Below are 16079 nucleotides of genomic sequence, written 5' to 3' on the forward strand. Positions count from 1 at the left end.
ATCATATTTGACAGGACTGTTTGTACAAGCAAACAGGGCTTAGAGAGAACGTCAGTTGTAGACTTGGGCCCAAAACAATCCATTATGGCCATAGAATAACATTATAAATTAAACTGAAAAGCAATTAACACCATTCATACCAGAAGTCTGTAAAGACCTCAGCTGGGAGTGTGAAGTCTCCTGAAACCCCCTTTCTGCCCAGCATTTTGGCTGCATTCAAGAGAACACCTTACCACCTCATAGTAAATTGTAATTCTAAAGGCACCTCCATGTGCTCAAAAACATTTTTGCAGCTCTCAAAACTCTGTAACAACTTCCTCCCTCACCAGAGTCCAATATCTAGGATTCTGATCCAAGTCCAGTTTTTTATTGCTGTGATAAAGTGAGGGAAACAGAGGGAAAGACAGCGACCAAGAGAAGGGCAGCCAGCGTGTGAGGAGGGCAATTACACCTCACACACTGGATACCCAGCCCCATAACCTAGTTTTAAGTACCCAAGGTTATGAAATTCCCACAAAGCCCTTCAAAATAGGGCCTGTATTATTTTATCAGAAAGATATTCCAACTGGCATACCTTAATCTCACAATCTGGACAATTTATGGTCCAGAAAAATTTACAGCTTCCCACAGCCTTCCTCACCACCCCTCTCCATGAAGGACTTGTAAGTCAGTTCACAGAGAAAAGATGACTGAGGGCAGTGTTTCATTGACTGTGTATTTAAAACTAATAGAAACTTCAGCGTGGAGCAGGAACCTCGGGCAGTGCACTGGACCAAGCCTCGGGAGAAAAACATTTGCGTCCATTCCTGAGGGGGTCTCAGGAATGGGAGTCTCCCCCCGCTGCTCTCCCTCATGAGGGTTGCTGTGGAAGGAAGCAGGGGGATCACCCCTCACCGCACCACCATCGCCAGGGCTACTCTAATTCATCCTGACTAATTAATTCCTAAAGAACCCTCACTTAATTGCTGGGAGGAAAAGTTTACCTCCGCCTTCGCGGGGCACTTGGAGCAGAGCTGCCTCCTGAGAGGACTTCCTTCCACACGGCCCGGGTCGGGCTGCGGCGGCGGGGCAGGGGCTCCGCGGAGGGGCGCGGGGATGGGGACGGGGACGGGGACGGAGGCGGCGCTCGGAGCGGGCGGCGGCGGCCCAGGTAGGGGCGGTCCAAGCGCTCCGCCCGCCCCGCCCGGCCGGGCCGAGCCGAGCCGAGCCGTGCCTGCCGAGCCGAGTGCGGCGATGCGAGCCCGGCCCGGCCCTCCCCGCCCGCCGAGCCAGTCCTGCCGCGTCGGGAGCGGCGCGCAGGGCCCGCCCCGGCGGCGCTGCCCGGCTGGTTCCGCAAGTTTCTGACAGTTCGTGGCCGGAACGCGAGGCTGCGCTGCGCTGGGGCCGGGGCGCTCCGCAGGACAGAGGTCTCCCCGCCGGCACCATGTCCCGGGACCCCGAGGAGGTGAACAAGCTGACGGAGAACACGTACAAAGTGAGTGCGGGCCGGGGAGGGGCTGCCCACGGCCACCTTTGCCCCGGGGGCCGCGGGAGGCGCGGGGCAGCCGCGGCTCCTCACGCGGAAACGCAGCAAACTTTTATCTTTTTATTTTTTTCTCTTTGCTTTCTTTTTTATCTCTCTCTCTTTTTTTTCTTTTTCTTCTCTTTACTTTTTTTTCTTTTTTTCTTGTCTGTTTTTTTTTTTCTCTTTTTTTCCCGTCTCCTTCTTTTCCCCGCTCCCCGGGGGGATCCCGCCCGCCCCGGTGTGTCCGGCCGCTCCCCCTGCCCGCAGCCCCCGGGCGGGCACGGCCGCGGCACCCCCGGGACAAGGCGGCTTCCAGACCGGTTTCTGCCTCTCCAGCAGGCTGGGTTCAGCAGGCAGCCCTAATTCCCTCGGTGTGCTTTGGTGATAAGGTGGTTTGGCGATCCTGGTGGTTGTGGTCCTCTGCTTGAACCGTTTCTTCATACGGCCAGAGCCTAGAAATGGCTTAACGCTGAATTAAGTTGTTTGCCAGCGTCCCGAGCTGATAATCAGATTTATGATGGTGCGCCCTAGCACTGCCTCAAAGTACCGACTGCTCTGGGTAGTTCAATTCATGTTGGGAAGTTTTAAACTTTCCAAAATGCCTTGTTATTTGTAGATTTAAAAATATTTTGTTTATGGGCACCAGACATATGTTCTGAACTGTTTCTCCCTATAAACAACTCTTTCCAAAACACAGCAATTCTAATTGGGAAAAATTCCCTAGAGAATCACACTTTTGGTTGGGTAGTGAAGTAATCCATAGTTGTGTCTGTAATCCTCACTCTGTACAGTGTGTTGTACCGGAGAAAGCACTCAAATTTGCATGATTGAATGCATTTGCAAATTTAACTTACAGCTGCACTGCACTTGTAGCTTTGAGCCCTAAGGAAAACTTTCTGGTGGATTGTTCTATTTCAGTATTTACTAAATTTTTCTGGTTTATTATCAAATGTTTTCATATTTCTGAAGATGTTGCTATCAGCATTTAAAGTTTCTAAAAACATTTACTAGGAGTAAATTTTACTGTTGTTTTGTTGTTCTTCAACACACATTTAAGTCAACTTTGCCCCTCCTTTTAAGTAATCCAGTTATATTGGGGTCATGTTGTATTTGCTGTTTACTTTCTTTGGACTTAGATATCAAATTCATGCAAAACTACTGAAAAAAATTAGACTATCTGGGTATAAATTTTGTCCTCTAAAACCAGAGCAGATAATCTTAAATAGTCTGGTGCTTTTTCGTATCAGTTACGTTTGTGGCAAGGCCATAAGCAAACATAAATTCCCCTCTCAGAAGAGCACCCTGTAAATACAGGCTCACAGAGGAGAATCCTAGGAAGTTGACTGTTCAGGGCTGTGCCAACAAAGGAATGCTCTAGTCTGTCTATTGACTTCCAGAAAGCAGAAAAACAGTTTTATAGAGGAGAGGGGAGAAGATCTCCTGTGTGTTTTAATTGATTTAATTTAAAATACACTTTAAAGGAATGAGAGACCTCTAAATAGCAAAACTTTCCCTGTTATTCAGTACTTATTTCCTGGGAAAGTTTGTGATTTAGTTTTGTTTTCTCAACTAATTCAAAGGGATCTTTAAGATTGAAATAACCAGGAAAACCACAAAGGAATACAAAGTTAATGTTGACATTGTGATGAAATGTCTCCTCTGTAGGTATTTTGAGAGGTCTGCCATGTTGCATCACATAGCTCGTACTCACAGGCCTGGAAACCCTCCTGCCCTGCCCTCATTAAAAATTGAAACTTCATCCAGATAAGGTATAAAGGCTGCTTCAGATGGAGAATGGATTCAGGGTCCACTTTAAAGCACTTATTTCTCCATCAAAGTTGAAATCTTGAAAACAGTTGGTCACCCTTTAGGGGCAGAGAGCAGGAGCCTGTGTATTCAGCACTGGCTGGGACTGTAATCACAGCTCCCCCATGTAAAACAAATGAACACCTCTTTGTGCCCTGCTCCAGCCTGTGTGCAGAGTGTGCTCTCCTTTGTTCAGCAGTGCTCATGGCACTTCTGCCCTTGCCTGTGCCATCCCAGCAGTGCACTGCCTGAAACACCGTGCTGGGATGGGTAAAACCCAGAGCACTGCTTGGGCTTCTCCTACCTGTAAGAAAGGCTTGGTGTGGGGAAAAACCAGTTCAGTGCAGTGCAGTCTTGCCATCTGTGCTGCAGGACCAAATACAGGCTTAAGACTTCTCAAAAAAAAAAAAAAAAAAAGAAGTTTTGGGTGACCTGGAAAAAGAATAGAAAATTAAATTGAATGCCTTGCTGGCCTGCTATTTTCGGGGGATTGGGGAGTGTTGTGTGATTTTTTTTTTCTTTCTTTCTTACCGTGCTAATCCACTGGATTTATTAAATACCTAGTAACCTGTGTTATACAAAGCTTCAAAATATATTTACAGAAGTCATCAGGTGGCTGAGTAATGCTGTTTTATTTTTATCTTGTTCTTCCTTTCTTCTGGCAACAACACCAGAAAGTGAATACCTCGGTGTTTTTCAGCTAACCTGACTAAATAAACAGCATAATTCACAAATGTGTGTGCACACACCAAAACCAGGGCTGACATTTACCCTTTATGTAAGATCTGAAGAATCACTCTAATGCATGATAGGAATGGCACGTGCACAATGAAGCCCAAGGGTGTGGGAGCCTATGACTAAAAGGGCCACAGCCTCCTCCTGCCAAGGAGCTGCTGAGAGCTTCCCTGGTATGACACTGCCCTGCCCTGGCAGCTCCCTGTGGGGAGGGGACACTGTGGGACCCCCTGACACTCAGATGGTCACCCCAGCAAAGTGGTTGTGTGTGGCTGTGTCCCTGCAGCCTGCACAGGTTTTCTGCTCTGAGTGGGAAGAACTGCTTGGCATCCGGCTGTGACACACAGAGTGCAGGGGAAAGGGGACAGGGCAGGAAAGGGCTGAGGTACAGACCTGTCCTTCTGCCTGGATGGGCAGGCAGCTCAGAGTGTTCCTGTGGGGTGAGGTTTCCAGAGATCTTGGCTTGATTTGTGTTGCTCATCTTGGATTTAAGATACATCTCTCTGTATTCAAGTGAATTGTACACAGAAATTTTGATGATCAACCAAAGCACAATTTAAAAAAACCCAAAACTCCTCCCTCGGAAAAAAAAAACGCTTTGTGCTCCCCAGAGTCATTGAGAATTATTTTGGTAGGCTATATTGTTTTATCACAGAAATAGATCTGATAAATTCAGTTTAAAGTCCTAAATTCCATGTTTCTGTATTTTAAAAAGAATCATAATTATATTAAGCCACTGGATTGATGTATCAAACTTCAAATTCACCTGTGGTTCCAGCACAAGCTGCAGCCAGGCTGTTGCTTTGCATCCCTGCATTATAAATCTGACTTGGGGGAAGAGGAGCCTTTGGGAGTTTGTATAAAATCCAGTTCTTCCTCAGTCTAAATTATCTCTTCTGCCCTTACTTAAGAGTTATGCCTACTTGAGGTCTATCCCTGGGCATGTGTTCATAACCTGAAAAGGTTTATATTTGAAACACACTGATGGATGATGTATTAATGCTTCTCTTAAACAAGAAATGTTCCACCAAGACGACTAATAATTAGTCATAAAAATTAGTCTTTTTGAATGAACACTGGCATCTTGATTTAGTCTTTTCCATTCTGTTAAACCTGTTTTAAAATATTAAACTAACATACAAATGGGATATCTTAGCATGAGATGTGCTGAGGGCTCAACTGTGCCCTTCTGAAAACTGTATTATGGATTTCAGGAGCTAAAGGAGAAGATGAAATGCACTAATGTACAAAATTACAGTGGAGCACAGTATTATTTCCTTTTTTTCCTTTTTGTTCACCTTTTGATTCTTCTCAAGGGGGGGGGGGGTCTCTCAGCCATAGTGTGGCAACACTAGAGACTTCTTAAAAAATTTACTCGTTTTCAAATTGAGAAATAACAATTTAAATGAAATCACCAATAGCTATACAGAGCTTAGCTATGAACAGCTATAGTGATGGTAATAGGAGTGATGGTAGACATCGAGATCTCCTTTTCTCTGGTATTTTTCTAATTTCAGAATTCTACCCAAATACTTTGTTATTCACTCTTGCAAGAGTGCCTGCAGGATGTAAACTTGAAACTGCAGGGAGTCTATGCATTGTTTAGTTGTGTTCATACCTGCTGAGCTATTGTTCGGTGAGGTGTGTCTTTAAGTAAAAAGCAAAGCTGAGCATTTACAGGAAGGCACTTTTACAATGGCTGTCATTTGGTTTGAAGATTAGCCTTGTTTATGTGACCATCAGGAACTGCGGAAGGTTTAATACCCACACACAACAAGTGGAAATTCAGGGCTTCTTCCTCTTCAGCCAGCTCCGTGCTACCACTGGATAACTCACACTGGTCTCATGTGGTGGAAGGAACACAGCAACTCTTACAACGGATTCTCTGAGGATTTAATGACTCAAACCACCAGAATAGGTTTCTCTTATGCTTTTTTCCCTTGCAAGGTTGCTTTTGCCAGCTCTAAAGGTCTCTGCATAAAAGATGTTTCCAGTTGCCTGTTTTGTAAATGTTTCCCTTTATTTCCATTCATCCTAAATAATAGAAAGCTGTAGGATCTGATCATGTGCCTCCTCTTCTCGTTAATTATTCTGTTCATGAGAGGTAGTGTGTCACTGGAATATAGGACACACGATTGACAATTAGGAGGCCCTGTTTGTGTGCCTCACTGTATGGGCAAATTATGTGTTGTGAACCACTTTATCTCTCCCAAGCTCTCTCTCACTTTGCGATGTTGATTTGGATTAAGACAAAGGTTTTATTTGCACCAAAGCAGATAAAAATACTGTTATTTTTCTGACACTTTTGACAATTTTAAGTTCATTGTTTTCCTGATGAGAATTTTTTCTTTGTTCCTCTGTTCTCCTTTTTGAGAAGTTTTGAGATCTGACTTTATTTGTATGACTTGAAATTTTGCACTGGTGTTCAGTCCCTCTCATTTTTGTGACCTTTTCTTTGGACTAAAAGAGAAGCTATAAAACTGTAAGACATGGTAGGAAGAAGTATGTGTACAAATTGATTGGAATTGCACTTGTCCCCTATAACTTCTGAAGTTGAATAAAATACTACAGTAATTTTAACTTATCTGAAATGTCTTCGTAATATCAAATCTATAGCTCATTCTGAAGAGGGAGTTGCCTGTGACAGTTTCCCTTTTTGATAAAGTGCTCTAGATACTTGTCCTGGACTTCAAAGACAGCCAGTGGTTACCTGTGGTTAACTGTATAGAAAGACCACTAGAAGCATGGCCAGGTTTTTTGTTTGCTTTTGGAATCTAGTTTTCAGTAGAAAGGAAAAAGATCCCACGTTCTGCTTTTTTCCTAATGCACGAAAGGGAAATAATCTGAGAATCATTTCATCAGGTCACCTTGGAGATGCGGCAGGGCTGTCAGGGAGAGTTAAATTTTCTATTGAACACAAACCCTTGATTGAGATGAGCCTTGCCCAGTGCTGGGAGGATCAGCTGATCCCCATAAACCAAACTGGGAAACCAAGATTCCAAAGGGGAATTTCCATTGCCGAGGTTTTTGCCATTTCTCGGGCGTTCACATCCAGGGGCTGGTTCTGCTAACAATCACCCTCTGTGGCCTGAAACCCTTCCAGAGCCTGCCTGATGGAGAAAAGATCCATGAGCTGTGCTCCTTCCAGCTGCTGCAGGCACTACCTGTGAGCTGTTTCTTCACCTTTCCCAGTGGTTTTATGCACCTTGAGCAGGTGTGATGTCCTGGAGCTCTCCTCTGTTCCACTGGACCTGCTGTGTCTGCAGAGCGTGGTCTGTGTTTGCTGTACACAAATACCTGCTCTGGGTCAAGAGCTCCAGTGACAAACAAGATCTGTGGGGCTGCTTCAGAGAGGCGAGCTCTTAAAGGTTATTTTATTGGGGTTTGTTCACTTCCTCCTGAATGAAAACAACTGACAATCACTGGTTTGAAATCTGAATTAGATGATGTCAGGCAAACTGGAATCTTTACCCCTGAATGCTTAAGACAGTTATTCCAAAAATCAGTCCTTCAAGGCCAATAATTATCATGTTATACTTAGAATTTTTGGGTAGGTGGGTAGGTGTAATTTTTTGTTTTGAGGAACAGAGTTAGCATAGGCAGAATCTTTCAAGGTTATTTTCGGTTTAGAGTGGCAATTCAAGGTGGCATTGAGATTCCTCTTTGCCATGGACACAAACCATCATGGTACATCTTTTTTTTCCCCATATCCTTGAACATACAGGACTCTTTATCCTGAAACAATCACCTAATTCATCTTTTTTTTTTCCTTGTGATTCACTGACTCCATGTAAGTCAACAGGCACCGTCTTTAGCACACAGCTGGGAAGAAATAGCAAAAAGTTGGAATAGGAAGAAACAACTTGCTCCTTGGAACAAGTGTCTCACAGTCAGAGTGCCTCAGCAAGGAGGAGAGCAGCAGCCACAGCAGCAACACTGACAGCAAATTCCAGAGCTGGGGCAGGAGGAGGGATGTTCCCAGACACCGGAGCCTGAATATCCATCCTGTTCAGTTGTTAGAATAGCCCTTGGCATTGTTGGCTCCACCTGAAACAGCTTTCCCAAATGATTTCTGGATGTGGTTTGTGAGTTAACACAAATCAAGGGCCTGGGGACAATAGCTGGTTTGTTTGCAGTGATTGCATTTGGGTGGGTGAGAGTTTAATGGGACAGACCAGAAAACAATCCCAGTTGCATTTAATTTGTACACAAAGGCAGTGAGGCCAGGTATTGTTGTTTTGTGGCTGCTTTTGGTGTAATTTATGCTATACTAGTATTGGAATCTAATAGTTACATATATTTTTAAAGTATCTATATTTTTACTGTTAAAGTGTTATTTGAGTTAATCCTTCACTTTTCATGTTCAGCAGAATCCAGGTATAGTGCTGTCTTTGAAAAATAATAGAATTCTGTCTGCATGGCCTTGCCTGAAAACAGACAAATGTGACAGTATTGCTATTCTTTTTGGGTCCACCTGTGTACTAAACATAAATATTTCCATTCTGTTAGTAGTAGAACAGACAAAAGCTTGATAGTATTTCACTTGTCTTGAGTCTCGTATTTCCTGTAAACAGAAACAGAAAGCATCTGTTTTGAATTCCTTGAACCTGACAGTTCTACTGTGTGAACAGCAGTGAGTGGTGTCATAAAAGTATTGCCATAAAAATGGTAAGAATAACTGAATGGTGTCTACAGGAATCTCATAATCTTCTTTTCATGACAGTATAATTTCACAGAGCAATGTCAGAGCCATAGATTTGTTAGGAAGATTCTGGGAAGAGGAGGTCCAGAATCTGCAGGTTGTAGAATTTGCTAGGAATGAGAGCAGTCCTGCCTGGAGCTGCTGGATTTCAGATTCTGGTTGTTTCAGCCAGTAATTGTATTTGACAGTGAAAGCAGCTGCAGTGGATTTTCTTTTTTCCCCTTCTATTTAAATAAGGTCATCATTTTCATTTTCTTTCTGAAAAAAACATGGCTTTGCACAAATTTCAAACAAACAAAAAACACAGCAAAAAAATCCCAAAAGGGCTAATCTCCCTAAATGCATCTGGAACACAGAAACCACAAAGAATATGAACCAGAGATCTGATGAATTTTTTCTTCTTTTCTTTTCTAGCATTTTTTTAAGTTTAGAAATCAAATCTTGAACCACTTTCAGAAGGTTGTCTGAATTTATAAAACAATTAGTGGATAAAGGTTTTTCTCTCATTCCAACATCACCTACCATAAAAGTTGGTCTTGCACAAGCTTTCATCACACACTTGATATCCTTTTATATTATAAACAGCCATTATAAATATCCTTTTTACCCCCTGTTGCAATAGTTTAACTTTTTTTTCCCCATTTGTTAGTCTTAAGGGCTCAGTTTCTTCTCCCTTCCATCCTTTGTTTTCCTGTGTCTCTCAAATCCTCCAGTTTTCATCCATCCATGGACTTCTCAGTTGTGAAGTAGGCCTGAGTGACACTGAGATTAATTCTGAAACCCACTGTGGATTTTATAACTGTGCCTTGGTTATAACACAAATTTTGTTTTCTTTCACTAGAATGTTATGGAACAGTTCAATCCCGGGCTGAGGAATTTAATAAATCTGGGGAAGAATTATGAAAAAGCTGTTAATGGTAAGTTTTCCAGGTGCTACATTTAGAAAGAATATTTAATTCTCATTGAAATATACATATTGGATGTGAGGGTTGTGTATATAGGCTTAATTCCCAAGTTGAACTTTGGATGTGTCTAATTAAGAGGAAAAAAACCCAGTAACAAGCACAAATATACAAATATATGCACCTTCTCTCCAGCCTTTTGGGGTTTTTCCACTGTCCTGGAGAAGTTGCATCACAAACACTTAGGCACAGAGCTCCTGCAAAATAAACTGAAGGTGGGTTTGAGTTATTCACATTGGAATAATAAATTTTAAAAACCAAAATTATGTAAATTGTTTTTTTTTTTTCTCTGAAAATACCTTCCAGAGATATTTCACATTCTTACATCTGTTCCTGCTCACCTACACACGTCACTACTTAAGTAACCTGAGTACAGAACAATGTGAATTAGTTCAAGTTGCAGGAGTTGATTGATTTGTTGTTGTTTCTGTCCTTGCTAATCCTGATGCTATCTTTTTCATTGAGTCAAAATCAGAATGAATTTTAATTTGAATCTAAGGACCAGTCTCTCAAACATTTTAGAATATAATTGCCTGCTTCCATTATTGACTTCACAGAAACAATCTAAGTAGGGCTTTCCAGGACTGGGCTCCAGACTCCCAGAGCCTGCACTGTGGGACCTGTCAGAGCCTGCTCCATTTCCCCATGCAGACCTGTCAAACTGCTTGATACCATATTAAAACCATGTAAAATCTCTCTAATTTTGCCTCACTCAAGCCTGTGGCACATCATTCCTCTGAGAAATGGGATCCTGCAGAAGTAGTGCTTAGCCAAACAGACACTGAAATCTCTCTTCATGCAAATTTTAGACCTGGCTTGAGAAAAAGATAAAACCAAAGCCTGCTGGAGATGAAAATAGGGAAATGTTGACTTAATTGTGGCAGTGCTTGACGTGATGGATTAACATGTGGTTACCTGGTACCTGACCTTAGGAATTGCAGGTAGTACCAGGAGGAATAACAAGTGTTTTCATATTCATTTGAAATATTTCTATACCGGTTTCTGAGGGTTCTGCTTTTCACACACTTTGCTGTTGATATGTTACATTTTGGCTTTTGTTACATCTGCCTTCAAGCCTAGCTGATAAGGCATGTCTAGCTCGAATGCTTAATTTCAAATGAATATTTACAGTGTTGCAACAACTGTTGCAAAGTCATCTTTGGACTCTCATAAATTGGTAATCTTTTCACCATCAGCTCTGAGTGGTGTAAATAGGAGTAAATACTGTTGCTAATCAAACACTTTACAGCTTTCCAAAAAAGTTGGAGTATGCTGACAAAGAACATAAAACCTACAAGAAGTCCAGATATGTTTATAATGTATTTTTCCACGCTTTGAGGACAAAAGGTCAAAAAACCTTCTCTTTCTGTAGAAATAATTTATATTCCATAGTACTGGTGAAGGGACTATACAAGCAAGGTTCTTGATTTACCTTGGTTAGCACAGGGAAAATCACACATTTCCTTCCTTTTTAAGTGCTTGTATTCGGAGAAAAGAGTGACTTGGAGCTGTCTTGAGAAAACACAGATAGGAAGAGTTGGACTGGCATCAAAATCCTCTTGTGCAGGTGGCACACTGTTCCACCAGTAGCACCAGGATAATTCTTCTCCTCAGGAAGTTTGAATACAGAGCACCTGTGAGACAGCTTAGACAGAAATCACCCTTTCTAATGCAACAGCCTCAAAGAGAATCGTTGTTTGATTTGGAAAATTTTCAGGCTTCTCAGTGAATATACTGTTATGCAACCAAAGATCTCACCTTGCTAGTAAAAACCATAAAATACAGACCTGTAATTGGCAATTATATTCCTCTCAGGAAAAAAAGCAACTTTAGAGTCAACAGCGAGGCTCTGCTTGACTTTCACTTTAGGTCAAGAATGTACTACTACAAAAAAATTGTGACAAATAACTTCAATAAGTTATTTTTCACATTAAAGCTTGCCAGTTTGTCCTTGTTATTTCTTTTCTTTGTGGTGTGCAGATCATTTCTGAAGAGGCACAGCAGCCTCTGTGGATCTGTTCCCTGTGTAAGATGTTTCTCCCACTGGCCTCCCTGCAGCTCCAATCCCCACATTTCTGTGTTCATTCCAGTGAAACTGGCTTTGCTGTATAAATCAGCCCTAACCAGGAAATGATTAACTGGGAATCACTGAAACCTCGTGGTATATGGTATTGGTTCCTGTAACAGCCAGTTTTAGAGGGAAGGATGATTTGTTTTTGAGGGGCTCCTGGGACAGCTGCAGGTCCCTGGTGTTGTGGCCAGTTGCCATTTCCCTGCTCCCTGCTCTGGCTGGTCACCACAGGAGACCTCAGCACTTTTAGGAAGTTTGGGATTGCAGTTTGGGTTTTTCCAACAGTTTTCTCTGTACCAAGGAGCTTTGCTGTGTCTTGACCAATGGCTTATGGCTAAGCCTTCCCACTAGATGCTGGTTGCCTCTGGGTATGCAGGGAGGTTGGAGGCTAAATAACAGGCTGAAATTTCATTAATGTATTCTGGAGTTCTGTATTTGTTCCTGGTTTCACAGATCAGCAGGGAGCACAGGGACTTTGGTAATTTTCTCTGACAGAAGAAGTTCCTTGTTGCTCTCTTACTCTGTGCCCTGGATGACAAGATTTCATAGGATCATATATTAATAAAAATTGAAGATATTTTGATTTTTTTAACTGTTGTGTTTTTTTCACTCACCCCCAGTTATGGTAGTGGCTGGAAGAGCATATTATGATAGCCTTGCAAAGATTGGGGACATATCAGCAGATTCTCCAGTTTCTAAAGAATTAGGTAAGTGAAAACTTGTTTTTTCAATTACTCCAAAGTATAACCTTTATATTTGCTTTCCTGCTGGCAGCTCACAGAACAAATGTGAAGTAGATAAGGATCAGTTAAAGTATGTTCTACTTTTATATAACACAGGTGGAAGGGATTAGATGCCTTTAAGGCATATTATTTCTCAAGACACAATGTTTTGACAAATTTAGCTCTTTTTTCCCTTCTTCAGTAAATATATCTTCATTTGCATTCAAAAGCATGTATTTTTAAGCTCACATAATTCCAAAGTAAGCACCAAAAAACATGTATCTTGATTTTTAACGCAGAGGTGAATGTTGACATACCTCTGGAACAGAATATTGGTATGAGAAGTCCTCATGTACAACAGCAGTTCTAAACTAAAACAATTTTCTGGTTGAGTGTCATTGTGAAGGGTTCAGTTTTACTTCACTACTTTTGATCAAGTGTATCACTAAAAGTTCTCAGGTGCATTTATATTTATTTTCTACTTGAGCTTTTGAAAGAAAAACTGTAGACTCAAAGACAGATTAATTTTACATTAATATAAATCCACTTCAAGTTCTGTACTCTCTGAAAATAATTTCTGAATATTTGAAAGATCAGCAGCAGCACTTGACCTTGACAACTTCACTTCTGTAGGCTGAGCAGCATAATTGCAACACGGGGCAGGGAGTACAAAGTATTTGTGATATTTCTGACAAAAGATTCTCATGTCACTGCAAAGCAAAGAACTGGGACCTATACTGCAAAGAATAAACATTTGTTTAATGCCTTCATTTGCTGTTTGACAAAAATAACTTGATGATGTGTCTTGCCTCTGAACTTCTGAGCAATGTAGGACCCTTCCAGTGATGTAACTTGCATCTAATCCTGTAACTCACCGTAGTTTGTTAATTCAGCTGATTACCATGGATGGGTTTAGCAATTTTTTTTCATAGCTCTGGAGAAGTAGAATTGAGGAGGCAAATCCCTGTTGAAAGGTGGGCACTGGTTTCTGTGTGGCTGCTGCATTTTCATGGTTTGCTCTGACAGCGCTTGCGGGTGAGCGCTGAGGGCCGGGAGCGGTGGAACAGCAAACAGGGCAGAGCAAACAGTCCCGACAGCAGCTCCTCTGTTTGCTTTGCAGGCTGTTTACAGAAAGCAGAGCTGCTGCTCTCAGACTATAGAACAGTTAAAAGAAATGGCTGTGCAGAGTCTTATGAAATAGCAGAAAAGGCACAATTACAATTTTTGCAATCAAGCAGTTGGTCAGATGCATGGAAGCAACTGATCTATGACTCGTCGCTGTGGGACATTGTCTGCTTATTTGGAAATATTATTATTATTGGGTAATCTTCTGCTGACTTCTGAAAATAGCAGGTTTTCCCTATTATTTGGGACAACACAGAATTATGATTGAAAGTGTATTTTTGTCTAACTATGAATTCCATCCTGCAATTACAAATCTTTTTCAAAATTTGTAATACAGTATTAAGAAAACACGGCCTTCTTCCCTGCTTTCTGTTTACCTTCTGCTTTAACTGTTACTGCAGAAAAATCTATTCTTCTTAAGGCAAACAGCAACCCTGGATTTCTTCCAACACACTCTCTGATGGAATACTTAATTAGAGATAAGGAAAGTCAATGAATGCTGGAAAAGGCAGGATAATGTGGTTAGGAGTCTGCGACAGATCATTTGCATTTTCAAGAAAAAGTCTTACAAGTTCTGAAGCTGGGATACAATATTAGACTATTTACCAAAGAAATATGATACACCCAGGTGTCTCTAAAAGTATCTGCTTGAAAAGAAAAGTATTTACTGTACACTTTGATGTTTTAGTGTCATTTCAGCGCGTGCTGAGCAGTATGGGGGGGTGTGTAAGGACAGATCAAACTTTGCCCATTCTAACTCCAGGGGAGCTGCTGCAGCCCCCTGTGCAAATCTTCATCCAGGAATTCCTTTAGACTTGCCAAAAGCCAAGTGGTTGACCACTAGCAGCTCTGTCATGCATAATACTTCTGTTATCTCTGCCAAATTAGAGGTGGTTTCACAGTTCAAACCCAAACCTGCTGGGTGACCTAGAGTGTATTCACTGCCAATGTGATGTAAAGATTGGTATCAAACCACAGCCAATCCTTCCTCCCCACAAGGAAACACAGAACATGGACTTCTGGCATGAGACAGTAAAAGGGACACCAGCCCCACAGCAGGGGACAAATAGAAACAGCATAGAAATAAAGGAGAATTTTTTTGAAGCAGAGGGTGGAAAGCAGAGAGGCTGGAGAAGTCATGGGGAAAAAAATCAAGTAAAAATGCCAGAAATCCTTTCTTCTGTTGAATGAGATTGGAGCAGAAGAGGGAAATGAGTATGAAAAGGAAATCTGGATATTCCAGCTGATTCAGAGCTTTTGTACTAAGTATCTCTGTCTTTCAAGTCTAGTTGAAGCTCTCTGCATTATTTTAATACAGAATAATTTAAGCAAATTGAGGAAGTAGAAGAATGTACTGCAGTCATAACACAATCCTTATGAATAAGGGATGAGTTGATTGAGTCAACATTCTTTCTAATTTTGTATTTCCCTAAATTTCCGAGCTTGTAGTCCCTCAGACTTGGCTATGAGCATTAAAAGAACAGAATCTGAATTTATGTGCTTCAAGCTATTCTGCAATATGGAATTGCATTCCTCTTTTCCTAGGCACCTTTTGGAAATCCCTCTAGGAACAAAAGATAGAAAACAAGAAATTGCGTGTTTAAAAATGTTCACATTTCATACTATTCAAATTTCAGCATACCACACCAGCACAAAATGCTGTGTTTCAATAATGCAGTAAAACCAATTTCACACAGACACTTCACCACGGTGTTAAAATAGTAACTTTCACGTGTTGCTGATTGGTTTTGTCTTGCCCAAAACACAAAGGCTTGCCAGGCTTTGTCATGTCAATTTTTAGTGCTTATAATGTAAATAAAATCTCCTCTAGTAACACGGGCTGTCTCCGTAGGCTTCACTTGCAGAAGGAATTGGGAAGTTATTTCCTGCTTGCCTATGGAATTCTGCTTCTCCTATCTTCCCAACTATCTTCTGCAGCACCTGCCAGTTATTGTAGCTGCATCTCATTTTATAGTGTGGGTGTAAAGTCCCACTCAGTTTGTTGTGTAGCAACGGTATCTACAGCAGTCACCCACAATTACATTATGGATCTGTACCCAGAGCTTGTTGCTCAAGAATTAAGGAGTGTAAACTATTAATTGCTTGTCCAAATAGAAGAAGAAAGAAAAATATTACATTGCATGGGTTTGATCAGTGGAACTAAATTGCTGAAAAATATTACATTGCATGGGTTTGATCAGTGGAATTAAATTGCTGAAGATCAGTACGTTAATAGAACAATCAGAAGAGACAAAAGTCTCTCCTCATCTAACCAAGACTGATAATTTATTTAAAGATTACTTTGGTTTACAGGCTTGTTTTTTATAGTTGCATTGTGTTAAAACTTAATTTGAAACAGGTATGCAAGAGCTTATGCTCATATGCAGTCTAAAATGTAAGAATTTTGGAAATTTTGGGTTCCTTTCAGAAGAATTCTTCTGGTTAAAACCAC

At 41.4% G+C, this 16079-nt stretch overlaps 1 protein-coding gene across 1 annotated transcript in view; it reads left to right on the top strand.

Annotated features, from left to right (window-relative positions):
• Positions 1-1056: 1056 nt before the first annotated feature.
• Positions 1057-16079, top strand: part of BAIAP2L1 (BAR/IMD domain containing adaptor protein 2 like 1) — a 32594-nt gene continuing 17571 nt past the window's right edge. Inside the window, exons 1-3 of the mRNA XM_084216510.1 lie at positions 1057-1474; positions 9589-9664; positions 12401-12487. Coding sequence (XP_084072636.1) covers positions 1424-1474; positions 9589-9664; positions 12401-12487 — 214 coding nt within the window. The 5' untranslated portion in view covers positions 1057-1423. The remainder of the gene's footprint in view (positions 1475-9588; positions 9665-12400; positions 12488-16079) is intronic.

Source organism: Fringilla coelebs, assembly GCF_963513975.1.
Source record: "Fringilla coelebs genome assembly, chromosome: 16".
NCBI lineage: Eukaryota > Metazoa > Chordata > Aves > Passeriformes > Fringillidae > Fringilla > Fringilla coelebs.